The sequence below is a fragment of the Ambystoma mexicanum genome, chromosome 1p (genome assembly GCF_040938575.1).
Source record: "Ambystoma mexicanum isolate Mex_15411 chromosome 1p, UKY_AmexF1_1, whole genome shotgun sequence".
Lineage (NCBI taxonomy): Eukaryota > Metazoa > Chordata > Amphibia > Caudata > Ambystomatidae > Ambystoma > Ambystoma mexicanum.
The window spans coordinates 1,390,907,570-1,390,935,062 of NC_090921.1; the positions used below are offsets into that span (position 1 = coordinate 1,390,907,570).

Genomic DNA, 27,493 nt, shown 5'->3' on the forward strand with positions numbered 1-27,493 from the left:
TTCCTGTTTGCTTGCGACCTTCTTTTGTGACTTCTTTCGCACGGTCCGAGATTTGTATAAGCCCGTGCGCGGGTCTTCGGATTCCAGCATGCTTCATTCAGATTATCCGGGACGGAACCAGGAAGGAACAATGTCCGCGCGCGGAGGCACGGAAGCCGTGACTCGAGCGCAGGCGAAAATCCAGAAAAGTTCGGTAAAGTTTGAAGGATGAAAGGAAAAGAGGATGAATCAAGGAACCGGGAAATAGAATTCAGGAAATTAGCCCCGAGCGAACTCCGGCAGCACACGTCCAGCTACGGCGAGCAGTAACGTTTAGACGCGCAGAGCCGCACTGGCGTGTCTGTTTTGTAGAACATAGAGCGTGTAGCGCAGAGACTGGCAAGCAGCGTTCCACATCAAGCGGCCATGTTGGAAGGATTACTGAGTTCAATCCCCTATGTGTCGGGGACCACGAAGTCCAGAAGGGACGCAGACGGCGGTTCATGACAACATGGAAACAAGGGCATGGGAACACCGGGGTGGATCATCTCCAATATTACAGGCTTCGAGCAGTGGTGTCGGCCAGATGGCCCTCCCATCCGCATTAGCCCCCAGACCACCCTCCTAGCCTATATTGCAAACCCAGGAGACTGCAGACACATTCTCTCCACTCTATATACATTTCTAATAGACTCTGCCTCTCCTCCTTCCCTACGAACCCGTGAGGGATGGTCCCGGGAACTAATCTCCAAACTCACAGATGACCAGTTGTCCTGTATGTGCAGACACACCCAGAAAGTTTCACTAAATTTTCGATTTACATTCATGCAGTTGAAACTCCTCAATAGGCTTTATTACAGCCCGTCTAGGTTATCCAAGATGTCCCACACACAACCCCACGGCTTCCCAAGATGTCGATACTCCCCTGCAGACCATTTGCATATGTTCTTGTCATGCCCGGGCATAAGCAACTACACCAAATTATAAATGTAATTGCCTGGGTACTGTCCATCACATTGGAGTGCAACCCCTTGGGAATACTCTTTGGCATCTGGCCGGAAATACAGAGCAAAGCCCATCGGGTTTTCGCGTTCATAGCGTGCATGATTGTTAAGAGCCATCCTACTAAGGTGGAAGGACAACAACAAAAAAACAAGCGCAAAAGACAGGCTGGTAACATTGACATGGGCTCAAGAATGCAAAGATCTTTTTATCCCCACCCTACCACATATCTCCAGACCCCGGTATAGCTGGTTGACCTTCCGATCCTACCTCTGTGACCCGGATGCACCCAAACCTAATTGAAATGTGTTATCTGTGACTTCTGAATCGTTGAGATGAATATCTGCCTGTACATTTCGTATGTTGTCCGGCTGTCTGTAGTGTACTTTCTTATCCGCAGTACATAAGATGTATTCCCGCTGTCCTGTACCCTTCTGCCAGTGATAAATAAAGTTTCACAAAGAAAAACAACAAGTAAAACAGAGCTAAATATTACTTTTGGTGCTATCATTGTAAGCCAGTATAATTGAAAGGTCAGCAAGGCTAGGGCAAAGTCAGCCACATCAGTTATGTCTGACTCAGCCTTTCCTCTTTGTGAGGGTGATATGTTGAGTACAGTCGTTGGTCCCATCCCGGTTACGTCTGCACTTGTCCTTTTACTCACTACACTCTTTCTTCCCCTCTCATGGGGTTTCCCATGCTTGCCCTCCCTCTACTCCCCCCTCATCCCCACCAGGGCCCCTAAACCCGGGTACCCCTAAACACTATGTAGGCAGACTTCCTACTTTACTGATTATTTTGACTCTCTGGACCGGCAGCTTGCAGCCATGGATATGGCCAATATGTGGGTCATCCCTCTTGACACTACCAACTCTTTTGCCCTGCATACCCCCTCTGCCCCCCACTTGCCCAGGTGGATGGATAGGGTCAAAATGTTGATCAATAAGGGTATCGCCCCCCACCCCCTTTCCTCGGTTTTACCTTCTCCCCTCTTAGGAATGAATAACTACACAGCTCTTCACTATCCTGGTCTTCCACAAGCGTACAGTCCCTTTCTATTCTTTCCTCCTTGATAGGCCTCATATTGCCGTCTTTGGTAATTTCAACCTTCCTAAAATGTCCGTATCATCTTCAACTTGAATTCCTACCCTCCCTGACCAGCCTACCCATATCACTGGTAACTCACTAGACCTGGTAATTCTTACATCCTCCGCTCACCTATCTTCTAAGCTGCGGGAGAAGCCCAAGAAGCCTATGGTGCAAGAGAAGGCTGCAGACCTGCCATAGAAGGCCCACACTGCGCAAGACAAATCATCGTTGATGGATAAGATGGCGGCGGCTGCTCTTTCGAAGGCCAAAGGGGCTGACCCTGTGAAGGTAGCCCCGACTGTGCCCAGGTTCTCCCAACTCCCGAGGCTGGAAGCCTTGGCCGGGGTGGTAGAGAGGACACCGGAAAAGAGGATGCTGTCAATAAGCCCGAATCTGACCACTCATGATGCAAAAAGGGGGTGGGGGAGAGAGGCAGGAGGCCTCCAGGAAAGCTGTACTCTGAGGCACAGATGTTTCTTCTTCGGACGAGGAAGACCAGGCATCCATTCACACGATCCATGAGGACGTGGGGGACGATAACAACGGCGGAAACAACACCGGAAATGCCGCAGACGACGACACATCGCCTAGTAGACCTACTGCTCCAACTCCGCCGAGAGATGTATCGCTGGACATCCTTTCGACCCTACACACATTGGTGTCGGAAATTCAGACACTCTGAATTCAGACATTCAGACCCAGCTCTGGTCCCGGTGGCTCCAGGCGAGCCTCTGGCAAAAAAGGAACAACACAGCTGCATCAACCTTCACACTCGCGTAACGTGCCTTCCCCGTGAGGGACCCAGACACAGGGACGGACAAGGCCACGGCGACGACAGACAACAACATTGTCACAGCGGGCAGATCTCCTCAGCCGAGGGCATCCCCATAGGTGGGATCATTTCATGCCATGCTCGCCAGAGCGTCCAAGCTCTTCCATCAAACCCCGAGACCACCAAAAAGGAAGGTTGTATTTACCAGAGGTGCGAAGACAAAAGGAAAATCATCATGGTGGTGCCTCTCTTGGACGACGTTTGGGAGGAAGGCCTGGCCCTGTTGAAGAACACGGCCCTGGGCCAAGAAGGATAGGCTGAAGAAAAAGTACAGGGTGCCGGAATCCCCACCCAAGTGCCTACGGTCACAACCGTCACCGGACTTGGTGGTGTCGGCCGCTGCGAGGAAGAGGTTGTCTAATCCCTCGTCATTGTCCTCAGTCCCTGCGGACAGCGAGTGGAAGAAGATGGACACCATGGGGAGAAGTGTCATCTACTCCGCGCATCGACCATCAAAGCAGCCAACGCACTGCCGATCCTGGTCAGGTACGACTGGGAGCTGTGGTACAAGCTTGCCCCAATTCTGGATTTCCTACCTGACAAGTGGATGGAGGCATTCTCCCCCCTCCAGGACAGGGAAGTGATGTCGGACCATGCCATCACAGTGGCCCTGGACATCGCCGATACAGGCTTCCAACAGATGGGGAACAGTGTCTGCCTCTGTCGTCTACGCGGGCTGAAGACCACACATTCTGCCTGGAGGTCCAAATGAGGGTGTTCGACATGCCCTTTCGGTAACAACCTCTTTGGGAAGACAGTCAACAAGTCTTTACAAGCTATCAAGACTGATACAGAGACGGCTCGAGGCCTGTTTTCTCTCCAACAACACTGCTCTTCCTTTCGCACCACTGGCGGAAAGTCCAGCAGGTCGACAAAGGGTTTCGGTGGAGGTTCCTCGTTGTACTGTCAGCCCTCCCATTCCATGACCCAGGAAGCCTGCAGGGGCTGTTCCAAGGATTTCATTGGAAGTGGCCAGTGCCATTGTTGCACCCATGACGGAACGCAGGCGCCGAAGCAAGACTGAACTGGCCAGGTTGTCTGGCCCCCACCCACACACCACGGTCGGAGGCCGGCTGACGGGATTTGTCAGCGAGTGGAAGATCTTCTCTACCGACAAATGGGTGTTGGCCGCTCTCGCCCACAGACCTACCCTAGAGTTCCAACAAAAGTGTCAGCGGATCCCTCCTGTGACCCGGCAGGAGCAACACATCCCCCAGCTCTTGCAGGAAGAACAGGCCATGCTAGGTGTTAGGGAGAATTCTCATTCAATGGCTAATTTCCCTTACCTATAGAGTGCCCCAGCAGTTTTTCTGGATTTGAGGGTTTTATTTTTTTCTCCTGCTAAGAGTGAGACCCTTTTTCCCACTCTTAGACAGATTATTAGTGTGTGTTTTAAGCTATCTTGTGTGCTTATGGTCTATGGGGTTTTTCGAGGGGCTTGGGTCCTCCGACGTATTCCATATCTATGACAGTAATCACTACAGCTGTGCTGCTTCGGAAAATCTTTCTGCGTCGATGTCAATACACTGTCCTCAAGAGCCTCCGTCGAGCCGACATCACTGGATGTTATAAGTAGGACGCACGACGCCCGTAGCCTCAGTTCCGTTTTTACTGCGTATGTGTTCGCTTCGGAGATCTCGGCGCACCTCGATTCTACTGAATCCTGTTCTTTCGGTTCTTCGAACCTGTTTCTTCGAATAATTGTATGATGTCTTCTGCTTCTTCCACCCCGCGGTCCGAGTTTAAGAAGTGTCGGGTATGCGGTCCAAGATGTCGCTGACTGACATGCACGACGCTTGCCTCTGGTGCCTCGGGGAGGACCACGATACGGATGACTGTGTCGACTGCCAATTGCTCACATCGAAGGCCTTGCGGGAGCGTAAGAAGAAGCTGTCGGTCAGTAAGGTGGCCAAGCCCCGGAAGTCACGTTCCACTGGTCTTTCGACGGATGATTCGAGGGGTGACTCTCCGCATTGTCTTCGTGAGTCTGGGGGTTCTCGGTCTGGGAGTCGGTCCCGCCATTCCTCTGCCTCTTCGAAGCACTCCAGGACGCGCCGTCACAGGTCGCCTTCCCCGTCCTCGTCCGAGGACTCCGCCCGTCGGCGGGTTGCTTGTCCCAACAATCATCCACTCCTGAGGAATGGGATTCCTTCCGAAAGGAGATGTTGGCGATTTTCCAATCACAGGGCTCTTGCCCGTCCGCGCCGTCGAAAGAACCCGGCCGTGACCGTTCTAGAGACGCTGCTCGTACGCCTTTGGGCTCGAGCGGTTGTCGCGATCACCGGGTGCCTTCGAGGTCCCGGTCAAACAAGGATGGTCGCTCTAGACATGCCCGTTCCAGGTCCCGGTCCTCGACGCCCTCGAGACCGCGAGAACCTGTGAAGTCTTCGAGGAAGACATCGACGCCTGCGGCGCCGAGGTCGTCGACGGACTCTCTCGAGGCTCCGCCTCCGAGGAAGTCGTCGATGCCATCGGCGCCCAGGCTGTCGAGAGACACGCTCGGGGCTCCGCCCTTGAGGCCTGTGTCGACGCCGTCGAAGCTGTGGCAGCACGCTCGACGTCGACGCTGATTCCCTCTACGCCTTTCGAGGCGGCCTTGTTGGAGGTACCCCGTGGCACCCCCCCAGAAAGACGCTGGCCAAGGCTAAACATGTCTTTGTTACTTTTTCTGTGCCCTCCTTCCAGCCTCTGGATTATATTTTTGAGGTGGATGAGGAGTCAAAGGAAGGTGTGGTTCCTGATGACATTGTTTCTGGTCATAGTCAACTTGAGGACCTGCGTCACTCGCTGCATGACGCCAGTGGTCTAGACACCTCTCCGGAGGTGGAGTTTGGTAGGCCGGAGCCTGGCACGCATGCCGAATCCTCATACCGGCACCTCATGTCGAGGGTCACGGATTACCTGGGGTGGTCTGCCCCCTCTGGGGATTTTCAGCAGGATGACCTGACTGATATCCTGGACCAAGGTCCACCAACTGACCCAGTGCTGCCATTCCATATGGCCTTGCAGAGAAGGGTGGCTGTGGCTTGGACTTCTCCAGAGAGTCTCCCAGCAGTGAGCAAGTCCTTGCCGAAGAAATATTGCTCAGTCAGTGGCGACCCCTCTACTTGACCACGCACCCCACTCCGGAAAGTTTGGTGGTGCAGGCGGCTACGGCCCCCGCAAAGCAGGCGTCGTATCCTACCATCCCTCCTGATAGGGACGACAAACGTTTTGACGGTTGGGCAAGGAAGGTGTTTTCTTCTGGGAGTATGGCGCTTCAGGCTGCCAACTCCGTTTGTGCCTTGTCTCGTTTCACACACACTCTGTGGAACTGTATTTCCTTAGCGGCTGATCATATTCCCGAAGGGGAGGAACGGGATGGTTTTCTTGCTATTGTGCAGGATGGCAAGGTGCCATGTTTGAATCCGTTCAGTCAGGTCTGGACATGGTTGATTGCATCAGCCGGTCCATGGCGGCGAGTACCGTAATACGCAGGTTTGCGTGGTTGCGGAATTCGGGGTATGCACCTGATGTGCAAGCCCGGCTCCTCAACATGCCCCTTGATGGTTATCATCTTTTTGGCAGCAAGGCTGACGAGAGTCTTGAGAGGTTGCAGACCTCCAAAGCTGCAGCAAAGTCGTTGGGCGCTGCAGTGTGCCAACCTCTGCCTATTCGTCCTAGGGGACAGCAATGGAGGTGAGGTTCCTTTCGATATTACTCGTCCTTTAGTAAATCGAGAGGAGCTGCAAGTCAAAGGGGCAACCGTAGGAGTGCCAGAGGTGGGAAACAAGGTACTCGAGGTGCCAAGGCCGCTCGAGCAGTTGCCTCTTTGCCCTCAGGCACTGCCGCAGCCGCTTTAGCTCAGTCATGAGGCCCGTGCTTCGCTGGTTGGGGGAAGGCTGGCGCAGCATCTTGTAGAATGGCGTGCCATTACTTCAGATGTGTGGGTTCTGGAGATCATAGCCCACGGCTACTGTCTTCCTTTCCGGCAGAGGCCTCACGACAATCCACCAGGGAATCTCTCTTTGAAGAGTCCGGATCCGCTCCTTGCGCAGGAAATTCAATCCCTGCTGGAGAAAGGCACCATAGAACTGGTGCCTGTAGCGGAGATTTCGAAGAAAGACTGGGGATTGAGAACCATCATGGACTTGCGCGGTTTGAACAAGCTCCTCAGGAAGGACAAGTTCAAGATGGTCACTCTTTCTCAAGTCCTCCAGGCCCTTCAGCTTCAGGACTGGTTGGTGTCTCTAGACCTCAAGGATGCTTATTTTCATGTGCCGATCCATCCCAAGCACAAGAAGTACCTGAGGTTCGCGGTTGGCGACTCGCACTTTGTTTCAGGGCTGTTCGGATTGACCTCTGCCCCGAGGGTCTGCACCAAGCTCATGGTGGTGGTGGCAGCGTATCTCAGGAAAGGGGGGATTCAAGTCTATCCCTACCTGGGCGATTGGTTGATCAGGGCACGCTCTCCCGAGCAAGTCCTGGATCATCTGTTCGTCACCTGCCCATCCCTTAACAAGCTGGGCTTCTCCCTCAACTTAAAGAAGTCCCACCTGACGCCAACTGAGCGGCTCCAGTACATCAGAGCAGTGCTCGACACGTCCCTGGGACGGTGTTTTCCTCCCCAGGTGAGGGCTCATCACATTCAGCATGCCCAGAGTCTCCCAGCATTCAAGTTCTTGAGATTGCTCGGCCTCATGGCATCCTGCATTCTTCTGGTGCCCGAGGCCAGGTTGCAGATGAGATCTCTGCAATGGGCGCTCAAGCTCCAGTGGTCGCAGTCCTCTGGCAGGATATCGGACCCCATTCAGGTGCCGCCTTCGGTCGCCCAGGACCTTCTGTGGTGGGCCGTTGAAGGCAATCTGATGAGGGGGCTCCCTATTGGCTACCCTGGCCGGAGGTGACGATCGTGGCGGACGCGTCCCTCACGGGATGGGGAGCTCATGGCAACGAGCTGACAGTCAGCGGTCGTTGGTCTCCGTCGGAGTCCAGACTCCATATCAATCTGTTGGAGCTGCGGGCCGTCAAACTTGCCCTGAAGGCTTTTCTGCCGACTGTGCGAGGAAAGAATGTCCTGATTCTGACGGACAACACAGTGGCCATGCACTACCTCAACAAAAGGGGGGGGGCAGGGTCACTTCCTCTGTGCAGGGAGTCGATGCAGCTCTGGGTCTGGGCCATCCAGCAGGAAATTTCGATATCGGCAGTTCATCTGGCCAGAGACGCAAACGAGACGACGGACGCTCTGAGCAGGCAGAGCGCGATCTCTCACGAGTGGGAGTTGGCTCAGGAGATTCTCCTAGAGATCTTCGCCCTTTGGGGGACCCCTCAAGTGGATCTCTTCACCTCCAGTGTCAACCGGAAGTGCGAGAGGTTCTGCTCGCGGGAATTTCCTCCAAGAGGAGCCTTAGGCGACGCGTTCGTGGTGGAGTGGTCCTTCCCACTGCTGTACGCGTTTCCTCCAGTCCCCGTCATCCCGCAAGTGCTACAGAGGTTCGATTCCCGGAAGATCCTCATTGCTCCGGCATGGGCCCGGAGGACGTGGTACCTCGTCCTTCTCAACTTGTCCATCTGCCCTCCACGTCGTCTTTCCTACCGAGACGATCTGCAAGGTTGAGGTATAAGGATTGGGACCTCCCTGAATTCGTGATGGAGGTGTTGCTTTCGGCCAGACGGCCGGCAACAAAGTCCCTGTACCGTTGCCATTGGAGAAAGTTCTGCGACTGGTGCAGGGTTAAGAATGTGGATCCTTTTTCATGTGACATTCCTGTGGTTCTGTCTTTTTTGCTTTCTTTGGCCCACAGGGGCTTGCAAGTGGGTACCATTAAAGGTTACCTGGCGGCGCTGTCCATATTTAAGCGCTCGTCCGAGGAGTGTTCTTATTTTAAAATTCCTTTAATTTCTCAGTTTCTGAAAGGGCTCACTAATGTGTTCCCTCTGTCACCTTTCCTGGTCCCTGGTTGGTATTTGAACCTTGTTCTCAAGTTTCTAATGGGTGCTCCATTTGAGCCTTTACGTTCTTGTCCTTTGAGACTGTTAACCCTTAAAACTGTATTTTTAGTTGCGGTCACTTCCGCTCGCAGAGTGAGTGAGTAAGTGAGTTACAGGCACTTTCAGTTAAGCCACCCTTCACTGTGTTTCATAAGGACAGGGTTGTCCTTAGAGTTCGTCCTTCCTTTCTTCCGAAGGTGGTGTCGGATTTCATGTAAGCCAGAAGATTATTCTTCTGGCATTTTATCCTCCTCCACATCCTGGTAAGGAAGAGGAGAGGCTCCATAGGCTGGATCCTAGGAGAGATTTAAGCTTCTACATTTCACGCATCTCCCGGGTCAGAGTGGACGATCGGCTCTTTATTGGTTACGCCTGAAGGCGTTTGGGACAAGCTGTTACTAAGCAGACTTTGTCTCGATGGATTATCTTGGCAATTTCTGAATGTTACCGCTTGGCGGGTAAGGACCCTCCGGTAGGCTTACGGGCCCATTCTACTAGGGGTATGGCTGCCTCTACTGCCCTGCAGAGGGATGTTCCTATTCATAACATCTGTGATGCAGCCACTTGGGCTTTGGTCCATACTTTTGTACGTCACTACTCCCTAGATTCTATCCATGGGCAGGATTAGGCCTTTGGCAAGGCGGTCCTTTACTCTGCAATTTCATTGGGCATTCTAAATTTGTATATTCTAAAATCTTTTCCCACCTCCTTACGTTGGTACTGCTTTGGCAGTCTGTCATAGATATTGAATACGTCGGAGGACCCAATCCCCTCGAAGAACAAGTTACTCTCTTACCTGGTAACGTTCTTTCGATGGGATGGTCCGACGACGTATTCCATATCGCTCCCTCCCTGCCTACCCCGCTACAGAATTTCTTATGCGTTTGCAGCTTACGTTTCTGCAAGGCTTTCTGTGGTCATACTGGCAGTAGATTGGTGCCACACGTTTTGGGGAAAAAACTACAACTGAGGCTACGGGCGTCGTGCGTCCTACTTATAACATCCGGTGACGTCGGCTCGACAGAGGCCCTCGAGTACAGCGTATCGACGTCATCGACGCAGGACGCAGACGCCGGAAGATTTTCCGAAGCAGCACAGCTGTGGTGATTACTGTCATAGATATGGAATACGTCGTCGGACCATCCCATCGAATGAACGTTCCCAGGTAAGAGGGTAACTTGTTCTTCTCACCCTCATAGGAATAATCTTTTTATATGTGTGGTACACAGCACCCTGCGTGCCGTACCACAGGGGTGTCGTAGCGGCCCCCAAACATAGACTTCATACCCTGGGACTTACTACTGTCTCCCAGGACATGTAAAGTCCCCATTGACTTTACTAGTCAAATCTTATGAACAAAACCAGTACAACCCATCTTACTATGGAGGTATGGGGAAGGGTTAATAGTTTTTCCCTAGTGTTCATTTTCGAGGGGGTACCGTACAGTCCCTCTCTCAAAAGTTTCTGGCTGGTGGCAGTGGTTACTACCGTAAATATTCGACCGCAATTATTTTCCTATGGGATTTTCCCATTGTTCGAGGCTCCTCTTTTACTGACAGCCTCTAACATACCGCCGGTTTATTTTTATATTAACTTTACTCCGGTAGGTTTTTATTGCCAGAACTTTGATTTAATTTCTTTCTCGTGTCATTCTCTATAGTCCTAACCCAGGTCGGGGATCCTTTGTTCGTCCTTTTGGCGGGCTTCTGCACAGAAGCCCTCCTCTAGGCGCCACTGAGTCTGGGGTAGACTGGATGTGTGGGAGGGGGAATAGGCAACCTGGACAGGGTTGCCTACGCAACCCAAGTCGCACTCTGCCCTGGAGAGCCACCCCACGGTGTGATTGACAGCTAGGCTGTAAGAATGGGGGTCTTGCTGCATAAAAGCAGGGTCCTGAAGACTGGAGGACAAGACGTCGCCACTGGAACTAAGAAGCCGAAGAGGAGAGAAGCCAAAGACATCTGCAACGACTGAACCACCGGTGAAGCCCTGCTGCAGATCCTCACCACTTTTCTCCAACGACTCAAGAAGATCTTCACCTGCAAGAGTCTTCTTCCCTAGACATGGTGGGGCCAACCAGTTTGCCAATCGCCTTCCCAGACCTGCCTTGGTCGAATCGCCAGTGTCAAGCACTAGGAGACCGGATAGCCAGGCACCCGTCCACCCGGACCGCGATTTAAAGGAGCATACCTTTTATTCGTTTTGGCAGCACCGCGGCTAGTTTCATCCCTGGGCAGTGCAGTGACTCGAGCCTTCCTCCACGATGAGAGCATCTCTTCCTCTGCTGGATCTCCCGAACTGCAGGTACTGCCAGGAACTACCGCCACCGCAGGAGCCTATTCCACTTTTAAGGTACATTGTTCCGCCAGGCCTCCCTTTTCGTTGAGTACTGCTAAAGGTGTTTTAAATCCTTTTCTTACCTGCTGGGTTGGCCGCCCCTATCATCTAACATTGTCTTTCACCTTCTGCAACCGCCTTTTCGAATCGTTTAAAAAAGACTTGACTACAGCTACAAGAACATTTTGCTCCTCGGCCCTTTGCCCTGTACCACTGACCCTGGCACAGGCCTATTGACTCTGGCTAAATCTGTTAAAACTGCCTTCTCTAGATTGCTTCTCACCTAGAAATATGTTGGTGCACCTAACTCTTATAACCACCTTTTCCTTCCCTCTTTTTAAACTTGTGAAGTGCCATTTTGCTCGGTTTTCACCTCAGTATTATCTATGCTAAAGTACTGCCTTGCCTAACTTGTTCACAATCTTATTGGGAAGTGTTGCTAGTGTGTTTAAGAGTATATTTCTGTATAACTTTTCCTTTCCCTCCCTTTTTGAGAAATTGTTAGAGTGCCATTTCTGCTTGGTTTTCACGGTGCCGTTTTGCTCAGTTTTCACTCTTGCTCAAACTTGTCTACAATTTAAATAGGGAGTTGTGCATACTTTTCTTGACTGATTTAACTTGCTTTTATAATAGTGACTTGTGTGTGAACATCAGAGTGTGTAAAATAAATATATATATTCTTTTTGATACAAAGCTTTGGTCAGTGTTTCCTTGTTCCATAGTATTGTAGTCCTAATGTGTAAACCATGAATACTGCTCATCTCCCTCTTGAGATAAGTCTGACTGCTTAGCCACAGCTACCAACTAAATCTTTGTGGTACAGACTGATACCAAAGGGGATTTATTGCATATACCTGTAGTCTTAATCTTCTGTAGTGCTCCCTACGGGAACTGCACAGGATTCTGCCTAACACTCGGAAAAGGGGCTATAGTGCTGGTTCCAAGACGACTCAGGGGCTCTGGAGTCTACTCCAGATACTTCTTAGTCAAAAAGAGGACCGTGCGCTGGAGGCTCATTCTAGATCTGCAGCATCTAAACAAGTACCTCAAGTTCCAAAAATTCAGGATGGTCACGTTGCTGCACGGGCTCAGTCGACTAGAGGAAGGAGACATCTTGACGTTGCTGGATCTTGAAGACGCATACTTCCACGTCCCCATCCACAGGAAGCATCGGAAGTTGCTATGCTTTGTGGTACAAGGAAGACACTACCAATTCAAGGCCCTCCCTTTTGGCCTGAAGTTGGCACTCAGAGTGTTTATGAAGTGCCTTGAACCAGTAGTGGCCCATCTACATCTACAGGGGATACACGTGTACCAGTACCTCGACGACTGGCTCACCTGGGCCAAGTCAAGGAAAGTAGCTGTCGAACACACGGAAAGGACCGTCCAGCTGCTGACTGGTCTGGGGTTCTCCGTTAACTATCCAAAGTCCTGCTTGATTCCATCGCAGAATGCACTATTCCTGGGGGCCAGCTTGCTTCGCCCTCGCGGGAGGGCGTGGTGACCATTCTGGGAAAGATGCAGCAGCTGTTGTCACTGAAGACCGCTACAGTGCGGACCATCAAGTCGCTGCTCTGCATGATGTCTTTGTTTATCCATCTTATCCGGCTCTGCGGGTTACGGATCCGACCTCTTCACAAGTTCCTGGATGCCTGCTGGGTACAGGTGTCGGCAAGATCCCTCTCGACGAGGAATTCTGCCAGGCGATAAGGTGGTGGGGCGTCCACTCCGTCGCCCACGGCACAGGGTTTCAAAACCCTCCATACCAGGAGACTGTCACCACGGACGCTTCCCTGGAGGGCTGTGGAGCCCACACCGGACGTCTGCATGCCAGAGGCCTGTGGCTGCTGGAGGATAAGGATCTCCCGTGGAGCTGCAGGCAGTATTCTGGGCCCTCAAGTCATTCCTTCCGTCCCTGAATGGCAGAGTGGTGATCTTCACAGACAACACCACCGCAATATTCTACATCAGGAAGCAGGGGGGGGCACCCGATCCCCAGCGCTCTCAAGTGAGGCGCCGGAATTGTGGCACTGGGCTGTCGACCAAGAGATGTTGCTCATCCCCTTTCACCTGGCGGGAGTCAAGAACACAAACACTTACTCCCTCAGCAGGGTATTGCTCTCCAGCCACGAGTGGGAACTTTGGCAGGATCAGGTGGACTGCATCTTCCTCAAGTGGGGCAGACCCCAGATTTATATGTTTGCGACGGCGGCAAACTCCAAATGCCAGAAATTCCCCAATAGGTTCTACCATCCGAGGAGCATGGGGGATGCATTCTCCTTCCCGTGGGAAGGCCTGTTCCTGTGTGCGTTCCCTCCGTTGCCTCTCCTGCTCAACTCAAACAGTGCCGATGCAGGATAATACTCGTCGCCCTGGCGTGGCCGAGGAAGATCTGGTACCCAGACCTTCTTGGTCTGTCAACGTCTCCTCCGGTCAAGCTGCCAGTGGTCGCGGACCTGCTCACCAGAGAAGGAGGCGCAATCCTGCATTATATTGCAGGATCACTGTACCTGAGTGCCCGGCTCCTGCAGCCCTAGAGTTCGGAGGATTTGAGTTGCTGGCGGAATGCTGGGAGGTTTTTGCCAAGGCCAGAGCATCATCGACTCTTAAGTGCTGTGGGCACAAATGAAAGTGTTTCGCTACATGGTGCCGGCCGCAGAAGATCACGGCCCACAGATTCTTCCATAGTTGTTGTTCTTGGCCAAGGCGGGGCTGACACACGCCTGTATCAAGGTTTATCTGGCAGCTATCTCCTGCTACACCAGGTCTCCAGGTTCCTCAAAGGAGTCTTTCAATCGTTCCCGCCTGTGAAGGCTCCTGCTCCAGTTGTGTGAACTCAACGTGGTGCTGAAGAGTCTCATGGGGGCTCCCTTTGAGCCTATGCATCTGGCCCCTTTCAGGTTCCTCTCATGGAAAACGGCTTTCCTCGTGGCCATCACCTCTGCCAAGAGGATGGGTGAGATCCAGGCCCTGTACTGCAAACAACCATATCTCTCCTTCACGAATCGAGGGTGGTGCTACGGACGCACCCCTCCTTCATGCCGTCGGAATTCCACCTCAACAAGCCTTTGCTGTTGCCTGTGTTCTTTCAGAGACCTTCGTCGCCGCCTGAAAGGACTTAGCACGCGCTGGAAATTGCTTGTGCTCTGAAGTTCTGTGTGGCACGCACAAAGAGTTTTCGAAAGACGTCTCAACTGTTCGTGAACTTTGTTCCTGTGAGCCATGGGAAGGCCTTGCCCAAGGCTTCCATCTCAAGGTGGCTCTCCTGCTGCATCACGCACTATCATCGGTTGGCGAACTGACAGCTGCCGGACGTCTGAGATCCCATTCCACCAGAGCAATTGCTGAGAGTGCGTTCAGCCTGAACAGCTGTTGCGAGCTACCTTGATGCTGTTTTCTGCGACTACAGTGTTCCTGTCTGGTGTGTCCCTGCTGGATATCTACAGGGCTGCTACCTCGAGGTACACGCACACCTTCACGAGATTCACTGCATCAACAGGGATTCCAGGGAGGAGTCCAGAGTGGGCCAAGCAGTGCTACGCAACCTTTTTGCTTGAAGGTGAGCCTGCCCGTAGGGAAGAGTTATTACTTCTGTTGAGCCTTGCCACCTCCCGTGGTTGTGTAATGTTGTACTTCTATACATTCTTTATTCATGTGCATGTGAATCCATGCCAGACCCCATGCTGGAGAAGTTACAAGTTACTTGCATGTAACTATTGTTCTCCAGCATGGGTCTGGCATGGATTTACATGCGAACCCTCCCTCCTACCCCTCTGCAGCTCTTCTTGGTCATACTGCCACTGTACATGCTTACCGCATCTGAAGATGGCTGCCAGAGGAGGGGTTTAGGTAGAGGGCAGCTATTGGCTGGGGGCAGTAGACCCAGAGTATAGTGATTGGTTTAGAGGAGAAATACAGTTTGTAAGTGAAAGTGTCACCGTTTTTTCTTTTACCAAGTATTCCCGGCCTGACGACGGGGAATATTCATGAGCATGTGAATCAATGCCAGACCCATGCTGGAGAACAATAGTTACAGGTAAGTAACTTGTTCCATACGGCTGGCAGCACCATTAAGGCCTAATGCCCTGGCCATTTTGTCCCACTACGACCGGGAGCTCTGGCACAAGCTGGGCCTGATTCTGGACTTCATACCTGACAACAAGAAGGCAGAAGCTCTTGCGCTTTTCCAGCAGTGGTGAGTGGCCTCAGACCGTGCAATCACAGTGGCGGTGGACATCGCAGACACCGGATTCCGTCAGATGGGAAACAGTGTCTCTTCGTCGACAGGGATGGCTGAAAGTCACTAACTTCAATCCGGACGTTCAGTCTAAGATGTTGGACATGCCAATCAATGGGAAAACCCAGTTTGGTAAGGCGGTCGACGAGTCTCTTCAAATCATCAAGACTGACACGTAGACGGCATGTTCGCTGGCTACACTGCAGCAATGTCGGTCTTCGTCGTTTGGTTCCTAAAGAGGAAAACACAGCAGGTCCTCCAAGGGCTACACCACTCGTTATCGCCTTCACGCTCCATGACGCAAGAGGCATACATCGGTCCCTCGCAGGCATACGGCAGCGGCGGACAGTGCTGCCTGCATGGCAGTGCACCAGCACCAAAACAGACCTGAACCGGCAGTGGACTCTGGCCCCTAGTTGTGCACCCCAATGGGAGGCCGGCTGCTGAGGTTAGTCAGCCCGTGGAAGACCACCACTACTGACAGATGGGTTATGGATGCTCTTGGACAAGGACACACCTTGGAGTTCCAACGCAGGTGTCCTTATATTCCCCCTGTAGCTCGATCAGAACAGCATGTTGGGTGCAGCTACTGCAGGAGGTCCACGCAATGTTAAAAAAGGGTGCAATAGAACCCGTTCCCCAGCACTGGGGTGTACGCCAGGTTCTGAGGTGGCTGGTCCCGGACCTGCATCGCCTCAACAAGTACTTGAAGTCTCCGAACTTCAGGATGGTCACGTTGCCATGTGTTCGGCCAACTGGAGGAAGGTGACTTCCAGTTGTCGCTGGACCTGAAGGACGATTACTTCCACGTGCCCATTCATCAGAAGCACCGAAGGTTTCTGCGGTTCGTGGTCCATGGGCGACACTATCAGTTCAAGGAACTTCCGTTCGGCCTGAAATAGGCCCGAAGATCTTCACCAAGTGTTTGGCTCCTGTGGCGGCGCATCTTTGTATCGAGGGCGTCCACGTCTATCCTTACCTGGACGATTACCTAGTTCGGTCCTGCTCCCATGCTCTGGCAAGCCTGCACACAGCAAGAACCGTGCATTTGCTGACGGATCAGGGATTCTCCGTAAATTAACCAAAGTCCTGCTTGGAGCCATCGCAGAACGTTCTGTTTATGGGAGCCCGACTCAACACTATGACTTGCCTGGCGTCTCCAGTGGTAGCCTACACAACACATGTCGGCACGGTCAGCTACTGTGCGATCCGTCAAGTCTCTGTTGGGCATGATGCCCTCTTGCATCAACCTTGTCCTCCTTTGCAGACTAAAGATGAGGTCTCTTCTGGAGTTACTGGATGCGAGGTGGCTGCAAGTCTCAGGATCCTGGACGGACATGATCGCCCCCTCAATGAGGAGTTCTGACGAGCAATACAGTGATGCGCTTCCATCTCACACAAGGGCTTCCATTCCAAGTCCCTCCTTACCAGGAGACAGTCACCATAGACACTTCTCTGGAAGGTTCGGGAGCTCATTACGGACAGTTGCACGCCAGAGGCCTCTGCCTGCTGGAAGAAAAGGTCCTTCACATCAACGTCCTGGAGCACCGGGCCGTCTTCTGGGCCCTCAAGTTCTTCCTACCATCGCTGAGGGGAAAAGTGGTGGGGATCTTCATGGACAACAACACCACCACCATGTTCTACATACGGGAAGCAGGACGGGACGTGCTTTCCGGCACTCTCCAGGGTGGCCCAGCATCTGGGGCACTGGGTCATTCGTCAGGACATGTTTCTCATCCCTTTTCACCTGGCGGAGCACCAAGAACCCCATAGCAGACTCACTCAGCAGGGAGGTACGTTCTTGCCACGAGTGGGAGATTCCCCAGGACCAGATGGATCTTCTATTCCACGAATGGGGTCAACCCCAGATTGACCTTTTCGCAGCAAGAACGAATTCCAAGTGTCCATGTTCGCCAGCAGGTTCCCGCACCAGAGGAGCATGGGGGGTGCATTCTTGTTCCTGTGGGAGGGACTTTTCCTATATGCTTTTCCTCCGCTCCCACTCCTGATTTGAGTGATCCAGCCAATCAGGCAGTGTAACTGCAGGATGATGATCGTCGTTCCGGCGTGGCCGCAGCAAATGTATCCATGCCTGCTATGTCGGTCGATTCCGTCCATCAGACTGCCACTACTTCCGGCCTTCTCTCCAGCCAAGGAGGAGCGATTCTGCACCACGACCAAGCATCACTGATTCTCAGGGCCTGGTGCCTGAAGCCCTAGAGTTTGTACATTATTCTTTACCTGCGGAGTGTAAGGTCATCCTGGCCAAGGCCAGGGCCACTTCAACGTTGACCTGCTATGGCCATAAGTGAAAGTGCTTCTCCATGTGGTCACAGCCCCGCAGCTCCTACCATACCTGCTTTCCTTGGCCAGGGCAAGACTGGCTCATGCCCCTCTCAAGGTGCACCTGTCCACCATATCCCGTTACACCAGGGCACCGAGTAGGCCTTCTCTATGGTCGCACAGACTCGTCAAGGAGTTCATCAAAGCACTCTTGAGGACTTTTCTGTCGGTGAAGGCTTCTGCCCCGGCTTGGGAGCTCAATGTGGTTCTGACTAAGCTCATGGGGCGCCCTTTGAGCGATGCATCAGGTCCCACTCAAGTTTCTTCATGGAAGGCAGCGTTCCTCGTGGCGATCACCTCAGCCAGGCGGGTCGGGGAGATCAGGCACTGTCGTACAAACAGTCGTACTTGTCATTCCAGGCTTCAATGGTGGTACTGCCTACACACCCCACCTTTATGCTTAAGGTGCTGTCGAAATTCCACCTCAATGAGCCTTTGGTGTTACCTCTCTTCTTCCCGAATCTGTCGTCGCAGCGGAGAGGGCCTTGCATTTTCTGGACATTGCTTATGACTTGAAGTTTTACGTGGCACGCACAAAGAGCTTTTGGAAGACTTCTCAGCTGTTCATCAATTTTGCACCTGTGAACCACATTAAAGGCCTTGTCGAAGGCTTCCATCTCCATTTGGCTCTGTGGCTACATCATGCATTGTCATCGACAGGCTAGAAGGCCACTGCCGAGCTGGCCGAGAGCCCACTTCATCAGAGCCATCGGAGCAAAAACAGCATTTCTCTCTGGTGTGCACCTGCTCGACATCTGCCGGGCTGCGACGTAGAAATCCACGCACACCTTAATGAGGTTCAACTTCGACTGGGTTTCCAGGGAGGAGTCCCGGGTCGTCCAAGCGGTGCTACGCAACCTGTTCACTTGAGGTGAGTCTGTTCCATGGGTGAGTGTTTATTTCTTCTGTTGAGCGTTGCCACCTCCCGCAGTTGTGTATATGTACTGCTGTGTAATCGTTATTCATGAGCATGTGAATCTATGCCAGGCCCCATTCAGGAGAAGGTTTAAGTTTCTTACTTGTAACTATTGATCTCCAGCATGGGTTCACATCCAAACCCTCCCTCCTTCCCCTCTGCGGCTCTTTTTGGTTCATATTGCCACTTTACGTGCTTACCAAATCTGAAGATGGCCACCAGGGGTGGAGCTTAGGGAGAGGACTGTCATTGGGCGGGGGCATTATGACCCAGAGGACAGGGATTGGTTTAGAGGAGAAATACAGTTTTAAAGTGAAAGTGAAACAGTTTTTTCTTTTACCAAGAATTCCCAGCCCGACGACAGGGAATATTCCTGAGCATGTGTATCCATGTCAGACCCATTCTGGAGAACAATAGTTACAGTTAAGTAATTCAAGCCGTATATAATACTAGCAGAGCGTTGTCTGGAGAGGCTTTTAATCTGTTACAAGTATGTTACTTATGCAATGAACTTTTAACCCACAGAGCTGTTCCGACAATAAATTGCCTTATCCCTGCTGAATGTAGAGTTAATATCTTTGAAAGGTCTCGGTCAACTTTTTAGACAATTTGCAAGGTCTGTTTCTGCGATGATCACTTCTGTTATGTAGGAGTTCTAGATTTTGTAATATTCCCTCCGGTAAGCAGCTTCTGTGACAGTTTCGTGCTCAACACACAAAAACCTTATGAGTGAGTGAGGTCATTGATAATGGCCCACGCCACTGATGAGATGTTGTTTGTAGACCCTGCGATGTAACACTAAGTCCTGTGAACAGAAAACAATGTGATTGTATCGAACTTGGGCATCATGTTTTCATTGGAATGGCCACTTTGGGGGAAAATAGCCAAACAGACCTTGTTTTTAGGGATAGAGGATTAGGTGGATATGATATGTTCCTGCTGATGGAAGTTGGTGATATGTACATCACTATAGAACCATGGTCCTGTTATGTGCTCCACACAAAGAGCAAGGGTCAAACATTGGATTATGGTGTTTCCTAGGTTATGTTACACATTTATACTACACCCATCACCAGTAGTGTTATGCTTCCTGGGCTTGTCCAGATAATGGCATATTTTGACCCCATCTGGGGTAAACCAGACTGTGGTCTATGGTGGAAAGGAAAGCGGGCACTGGAGAAGGCACAAGTGAAGCTGCCGTATGATGGAAACAAACCTAGAAACAAACGGAAAGATACAAGTACCGGGAGTAGCATAGAAACAGATCAAACAAATGGAGATATAGAAGGGGTTTGTCTGGTAGGAGTTATGGTTGTGATACTAGGGGTGTGTGTGTTTCTGTGTGTAGTTCTTGGTAGTGAATTAAAAAAATGTTGATCAGTGTTAGGGAGAATTCTCATCTATAGCTAATTTCCCTTACCTAGTGAGTCCCCCAGCAGCTTTGCTGGACTTCTGGAGTTTATTTTTTTTCCACTTGGTAAGAGTGAGAGCTTTTCCCCCATTCTTACCTGTGTTTTGCTGTGTTTCTATCTGTTTTTGATTGTGGACTCTGAAGTACACCACTTCAGTAGCCCCTTCTTTTTGTGTGTCACACAGCACCTTCAGTGCCGTGGCCCAGGGTTGTCTTTGAGACTTCCCTCGACTCCATTTCTGAGGCGGCTACCGTCCCCCAGAAAAGGATAAAGTTACCATTAACTTTACTTAGTCAATCTACCACAGATCCAGTACTGGAAAGGGTTAATTCGTATCCCTTTTTATCTGTACCTCCTAGAGCATTGTTTCGCTCTTTTAACATTTAGACTTGGCTGGTGGCAGTGGTATCTACCCTAACCTTTCTACCGCGATTATATTAGATAAACGTGGTACTGTTCTTGGCTATTATATTAGCCTCGAACATAAACCCGCTTGACCAAATCGTCTTTCTTTTGGCTCCGGTTGGGTTTAGTCACCATTTCTTCTTTTTAAAGTCCTTCTTGTGTTTTACTTTGCACGGCAAACTAGGTTCGCCTTCTTGGTTCACTATCTTTTGGCAGGCTTCTGCTCAGAAGCCCTCCTCAAGGCACCTGGTGTCTAGGTGGGCTGAATGTGAGGGAGGGGTGTAGTCACCCTCTGCACAAGGTATCCTAGGAAACCCAAGTTACACTTTGTCATGATTGGCCAGGGTAGTTGTCCAGACTGGACAACCCCCCTGCTGGGTGATTGACAGCCAGGCTGTGTGAATGGTTTTTTTGCCTAAAAGGCAGGTCTCTTTGGCTAGAAGTCAGAGAGTCGTCACTGGAACTACAAGGAACCGAAGAGAAGCGGAGAGAACGGCGGCTGCTGCAACTACGCCCTCCCGGTGAAGCCCTGCTGCAGTCCTGAGCTATCTTCCCTTCAACGACTTAGAGAAGATCCCGCCCGGAGTCTTCTTCCCTTGAGCTTGGTGGGGATAACCAGCTCATCTTCTACAGCCAGAGGATCCTCTTCCTGGGTCGAAATCGCTGCACGCTGCTGTAGTGGTCCGGATAGCCACATGAAGAGCCTCTCCTGTTTTTAAGGAGCGCACCTTTTATTCCTTGTCGCTGCTGCTGGCTTCATCCCTGTGTGGTGCAGACCCCCTTCAGACGTCCTCCTTCACAACAAAGCTCCAGGAATCGTGGGTCTGCGGGAAACCAACATGAACAACTGCCAGGGCACCAGCTGCACCATTGTAACAGGTACTGTGTTCTGCTGAGGAAACTGGGTGAATCCCTTTTTCTTCATTTCCAAGGCTTGCCCTTGTCCTTCCTCCTTATACCTTTTGCTTCCGAACATTGACAATATCGAAGTACTTTTGGTTACGTTGAATCGTGAACTGTCTGACTGTGTGATCTTCGGCAACAGGCTCTGGTGTCTTTCGATCCTGGCTCCGGCCCTTTGACTTTTGAACTCCTGTCTCCGGGTGTTTCTCGATTTAGTCTGCATAACCAAAATATTGCCTGTGATTTTTGCCTCCAACTCCCTCTGGGTATCTCGGGTGCTAAGTGTGTTTCTGCCCCGGTAGCATTTCATGTCACGGATACGCGTTTATTTAGTAGACCGAACTGTCAAAAAGTGATCGCAATTGGGTTTGCGGTAACGTGTTTTGTGCCTAACACCGGTTCATTCAAACACAGGGTGCTTACCTTGAGACTTACTGTAAAAAGTGAATTGGTTAGTTGTAATATATGTAACGTGTGGTTTTTATTGAAGTTTAATAGAAGTGTTGTGTTTATAACAAATGGTTTAAAAATAAATGTACTTATATTTTTCTACCTGAAACCTTGAGTCATTGTTTGCTTGAGTCACAGTAATTGTGGTCCCTTTGTGTAATCTCTGCTACTGCTCATATACTCTTGAGATAAGCCTGGCTGCTCCGCCACTGCTACCACTCTGACATAGTAGTACAGGCTTGTACCAAAGGTAAAACTTGTATTGCCACCTGTAGTCTTAATTGTGTGTAGTGGCCCTAAGGGCACTGCACAGGATTCTACCTAACAATCATGAAGAGAGGCAATAAACCCTTTGGTGGTGCTCAGTAATGTTTTGCGAAGGCAGTTTTGTTTACATTGATACATTGTGTGGTACTATAATTTAGCCAGCTCATGGTTGTGGGATGGAGTTAAGATTTCTTCCTGGATTTCTCTTAGTTCACCTTTCTAGCCTGTTTTCTCTTTCCTCGCTCAGCACTGCATTACTTCTTGGCCCTTGGACTTAAGTCAGGCCATGATACTTTCTCAATACTGTCTCTTCCTAGTGAGCACCCATAGTTCCCAGGCTTCCTCCACATGGGAATAACATGCACACTTCGTGAGCGTCTTCTGAACATGATGTTTTCCTTTGGCTGTTTAGTGCACTGGTTGAAAGGGGATGTTTTTCCCTGGCTGAACAAAAGCACACGCAGCTGCAGCAATCTGAAAAGCACCATTAAACCCACACATGTTTAGCACATAATCTTGCAAAATAACTTCCCTGGAAAGCCATATGTTGCCGGTCAAGGGTTCCTTCACCAACTAGGGGCTAAATAATCTGAAATGTGAATATGGGGGTCATGTGTTCTTATTTTAATGGTGTTCAAATACATTCTAGGGGTTCCTAGCCTGAAAGTGGGAATGTTATAAAGTGTGTGACTATATGAGAGACACTAATATTACAGAGCGCCAACTCTAAGGGGCATCTTGGTCTGACTCACTAATGTCCTGATTATGGGACCTTCTTTACCAGACTAATTAATTCTCCAGGTGATGGTGGCAAGCACTTCATAAAAGAGGGCCTTCTTGACCAGATTTGCTACCAGCCAGACTCGGGAAGCATTCACTCTTTAGGGAAGGGCAGTCTTCAGAGAATGACAGCTCATGGACACCCGCAACTTACTGAGCCGGTCTTGTATGGACTTGCTAGTACTCCAGCTAAGGGAAGCATGAACATCTTGGTGAACCTGCCATCTGGCCGGACTCAGTATCACACTGTGAGGGGGGGGTATCCAGTTCATAGAAAAGGGGCCCATCTTGTTGGTCTCACTAGTGCTCTAGAATCTGCATTTCGATTCTTGGTCACTAATGAATTATCGATTCCATGTCCCACAGATGGGAGGAACGTACTTATTTTTGAAGCCTCTTGGAGTGTGCTGTGCAGGGCTCCTTTATCGCCTCGATTAATAATGTGTTGATCCGTCTTTAAATTCTTTTTTATTGCCTCCTTCACGGATGAAGGAGACAGAATTCTCTTTCTCACCAGCATGCTGAAGAGCGTGAACAGAGAATTTCATTTTTTAGGTACCCCTCAGTATAGCCAGAACACCCAAAATGTCCCTGGAACATCAGAAATTGGACTGGAGACGTTTGTCATGGCACATCAGGGTTTACTGATGGGTTTTACTAGCAAGGGTGTTGCACTGTGGCCTGCCAGCGAGTGCGCTTCCGTAGCCAGAAGGAGCCACAGGCTATCCCTTGTAGGTATTTGTCTACTGCACCAGCCAGAACACGGCAGTCAAACACCTTTTCATTATTTCCTATGGTCCCATATAGCATAGGGCAAGGTCAGGTCTTCCTGTTACATAAGTGTGGGCTCTCATTCTTTCCCAGCCACAGGATCCTATCAGAGTATGGCTCGAGGTGGAGGAGACTCGTTTGTCATTTTGTCCTTTTGTGTCCTCCAACTTTACTTTCAGCACACAGCCAACGTTTGGCTCTGACACCTCTGTCATCGGGCTCAGTAGCACCAGGTCTCTCGAGGACTCCCCATAAGGTACTGTAAAGGTACAGCGGTAAGGCTCGCACACAATGGTGGCATTTTTCTGGATATAGACTTTTATTAAAGGAAAAATGCAGGGTGTGGAAAGGCCTCACTAGCCCCAACCCTAAGAGGGGTTTCCCTGCCGCAACACAAATCGTAAAGGGGTCTATCTAGATGTCAAAATAAAGGTAAGCCCACCGTTGTGTCAGAACCCTAACTCCTATCACTAATAACTAAATACAAGGTGCAAAGGGGTTGTCTCCTCAGCAGGGTTTTCTTCTCAGAGTTCACAACATAAAGTTTCAAATGGTGCAAAAATAAACAAAGTTCCACAGTAGTAAGGTTCTCTGGCTCAAAAAGAATGTGCAGTTCCAACTCCAAATGTTACCGCCAAGAGAATGATTCCTTTCTCTTGGACTCACTCAGGCTTCTCATTGTGATTACAAACACCAGTGTGGATGCTTCCTTTCCCCTGGCCTCTTCTTCTCTCATTTTGTTTAGCCTTGCTTTCAAGTCTCTGAGGTACGGGTCCTCAATGCATAAGGTTTGTTCGTAATAGTGTGGCAGACCTGGTTCGCTAGCCTGCCAAGTACTGCGACTATGAAGATGACTGACAATGGTAATCTTCATTGGTCGTGAGTCCCAGCGTATTTCCTGGGGGCGAAGGAAGGTTACTTTGCTTCACTGAGTTTCCCTTCTTCCCCTGTTAATCTCGGTAAGGGTATCCCACTACTCCCTTCTGCCCCTTCCAACCGTCCCGGGCACCCCTCTAACTTTGGGGTCTCTCCTGTTAGTCTTGGGTCGGTGTTGGGGTCCTTCTGCTTCGGTTTTGGGCTTCTACAGTCTTCTCCGGTGTGCTGTGGCAGCTCCTCGGCATGTGGTCCCCCTGGTTCCTCCATGCAGGGTTAAGCTCTCTGTTGTGTTCTTTGAAAAGGGATTCCCTTGGACCGCCCCCAGTCCTCAGCACTTTGCAGGAGTGCAAAGGTTCCCCCTCCTCCTGACAGAGCCTCGGGTCCACAGCTCCTCCAGCAAAGCTTCCTGGTTCTTGCTCCTCCATGGAGGGCTTGTCTCATACTTCCTGAGTCTTCCCTTTTATACTGCCTCTGGCCAGTAGCACTTGGGAAAACACTAGACCGTTCAACATGGTCCTCAATCCTACCCAGCTACTTAGGGGAGTCTGGTACAGAGGTGAAGTGGACAGGGGAGGAGTGTGTGTGGGATGGTGATGTTCTCTGTAATATGCATTCCCCCGGGATAATCGTTCTCATGCAAAGGGATGACATCCACGGATTTGTCACAGGACACAACACAAATATTTGGTGTCTTAAGCTTCGACTACATCCAGGAACTCGAAAGCACATCTCAAGGCCATCATACATCCATAAACCTACTTAAAATTAAACCTACAGCACACTGTACTTCTAAATGTCTAATTAATTGATTTGCCAATTATGTCCAGCTACTTACTCTTAATGACTGTTTTGGTCTTAACCCTTTCTATGGTACATGCACCCCAGCTAATGCTCCCACTCAATCCGCATGTTGTCCTCCCCTCCCCTTGTCACCTTTGTCTTCTGGTCCACCTCTGACACTCCTTCTGTTGCCAATTTCCAGTTACCTTTATCCTCATTTCCTTCTCAACCCACAGATCACTGTCTGCTTTGCACCCTGGGTGGGGTCACTGTTCACGCACACCGACGCGGCTTTGGCGCTCTAACACCACTACAGTGGTGAGGTGTGCAGTATAAAAGCTAACTAACATAGCATAAAGCCAAAACTATTGGCTTGCTGTTCTTCTTTGATTCATGATGTGATGCTGAACTGCAAGAAAAGCCATTTGGGAGGGGCCACTGTGGCTGGGATTTGGAAGGGCTAGTGAAATATTGGCGCCATTCGAAAATGAATATTGCTTAGTAGTACTTGTCAGTTCGCTTAGTAGTACTTGTCAGTTCCATTCAATGATTAAAAGAGGTAAAGAATGATGCGTTGGGGTACACTAATTTCAAAGGTTACAAATTCCATGAATAATTGCCATCTTTACCCGCAAAGCACACTTAGTACATCTGACCATGCTCATGATTATCAGAGATGAGGGGGTTTGAAGGGGTGTTTTATTTCAGTATTTCTGTCGGAAATCTGCATGCATAAATTACTGGTGATGGCGCAAGACACTGCTGGTATTCAGTGTAGTGCTTGAATAAACACATAATATTCTTGCATTTTCCAGGATGACAAATGGGAGAAGAAATGCCAGAAGATCTTTTCATTTGCACACCAGACCATCAGCGCTTTAATTAAAGCAGAGTTGGCAGAGCTGCCCTTGAGGCTCTTTCTTCAAGGAGCGCTAGCAGCTGGAGAAATTGGATTTGAGAACCATGAAACCGTAGCGTATGAGTTCATGGCCCAGGTAACCATCTTGATTACTGACCGCTGTTCTCTGTCACATTAATTATAGCCTTGTCAGTTGTTACAAGCTGATAAGTATTTGTTGGTGAACTGTACACTACCAAGTTTCCAAACTGTAAAAGTCGCCCCCCCCTTTTTAACTTTTTGAAGTGCTTGCTTTTTTTATTTTTTTTATTTTCATTTGTTTATGGTTGAACAACAACCTTTACAAAACAGACAAGACATTACAAAATTAAACTGAAGGTACATATTTTTCTTTACACCTAAAATTGTACATTTTACTTAAAACATATATACAAAACAGAAAAAAAAATACCAAAGCAAAAAAGTAATGCCGAAAAAGAAAGAAGTTTTAGCAAGGGTGGAGTTAATCGTGGCGGGACTCCCTTTCTCCTGCGCACCTCCTCTTTTCTTGTTTCCGAATCTGACCAGCAGCCTGGATCCTGGTTTGTCGAGGAACCAACTCCGGGGTTCCCATTTATTTGTAAGAGGTGTGGGGATGACAAACTCTAGATTAGTTGGGTGCTGCTAGGGTATGATGGTCCAATGGTCGCCCTTATCTGGGAGGACCAGCATACAGCATCTTGAAGTCCACCCCTTAACTCAATTGGCCTTGAAAAAGACTTAGGTTGAAACGCGCATCGGCTCTGTAGCGATTTACCATGTCAAAAACTTGTCATTCATTTCTACAATGATGTTTTCTTTGGTGCTAACTAACCAAAAATAAACTAATGACTAAGACCTGACTGGACCATATAATTGATCAAATCGCTCCAACAGCGACCATTGGACCATCATACCCTACCAGCGCCCAACTGATCCAGTGTTTGTCATCCCCACACCTCGAAAAAGAAAGAATGATGAAAAGTATGGAGTTTTATAACTGTACTGGGTTGCCCTCCTGCAATCCCAGTACATTTCTCCAAATGCATCACTTAATCTTTATCTGAAGGGTGTGAGGGTTGATCCTTTATGATTCCACTCCTAATTAGAACATGTACTACTGCTATTGTTATGGCTGTATTATGGCCTGTAATCAGCAAGTTTCAAATGTTTTCTGAAAGCAGCCATTCTTCCCTTTCCACAAATTTGGAGAAATAGTGTAACCTTGTTTCCCATGTGCCCTCACAGTCCATCAGTATATGCT

General features: G+C 50.1%; 1 protein-coding gene across 1 annotated transcript in view; it reads left to right on the forward strand.

The window, feature by feature from the left end:
* The window catches only part of VPS35 (VPS35 retromer complex component), a 1,351,314-nt gene that overhangs the window by 1,052,796 nt on the left and 271,025 nt on the right, over positions 1 to 27,493 (forward strand). Inside the window, exon 14 of the mRNA XM_069607068.1 lies at positions 26,168 to 26,347. Coding sequence (XP_069463169.1) covers positions 26,168 to 26,347 — 180 coding nt within the window. The remainder of the gene's footprint in view (positions 1 to 26,167; positions 26,348 to 27,493) is intronic.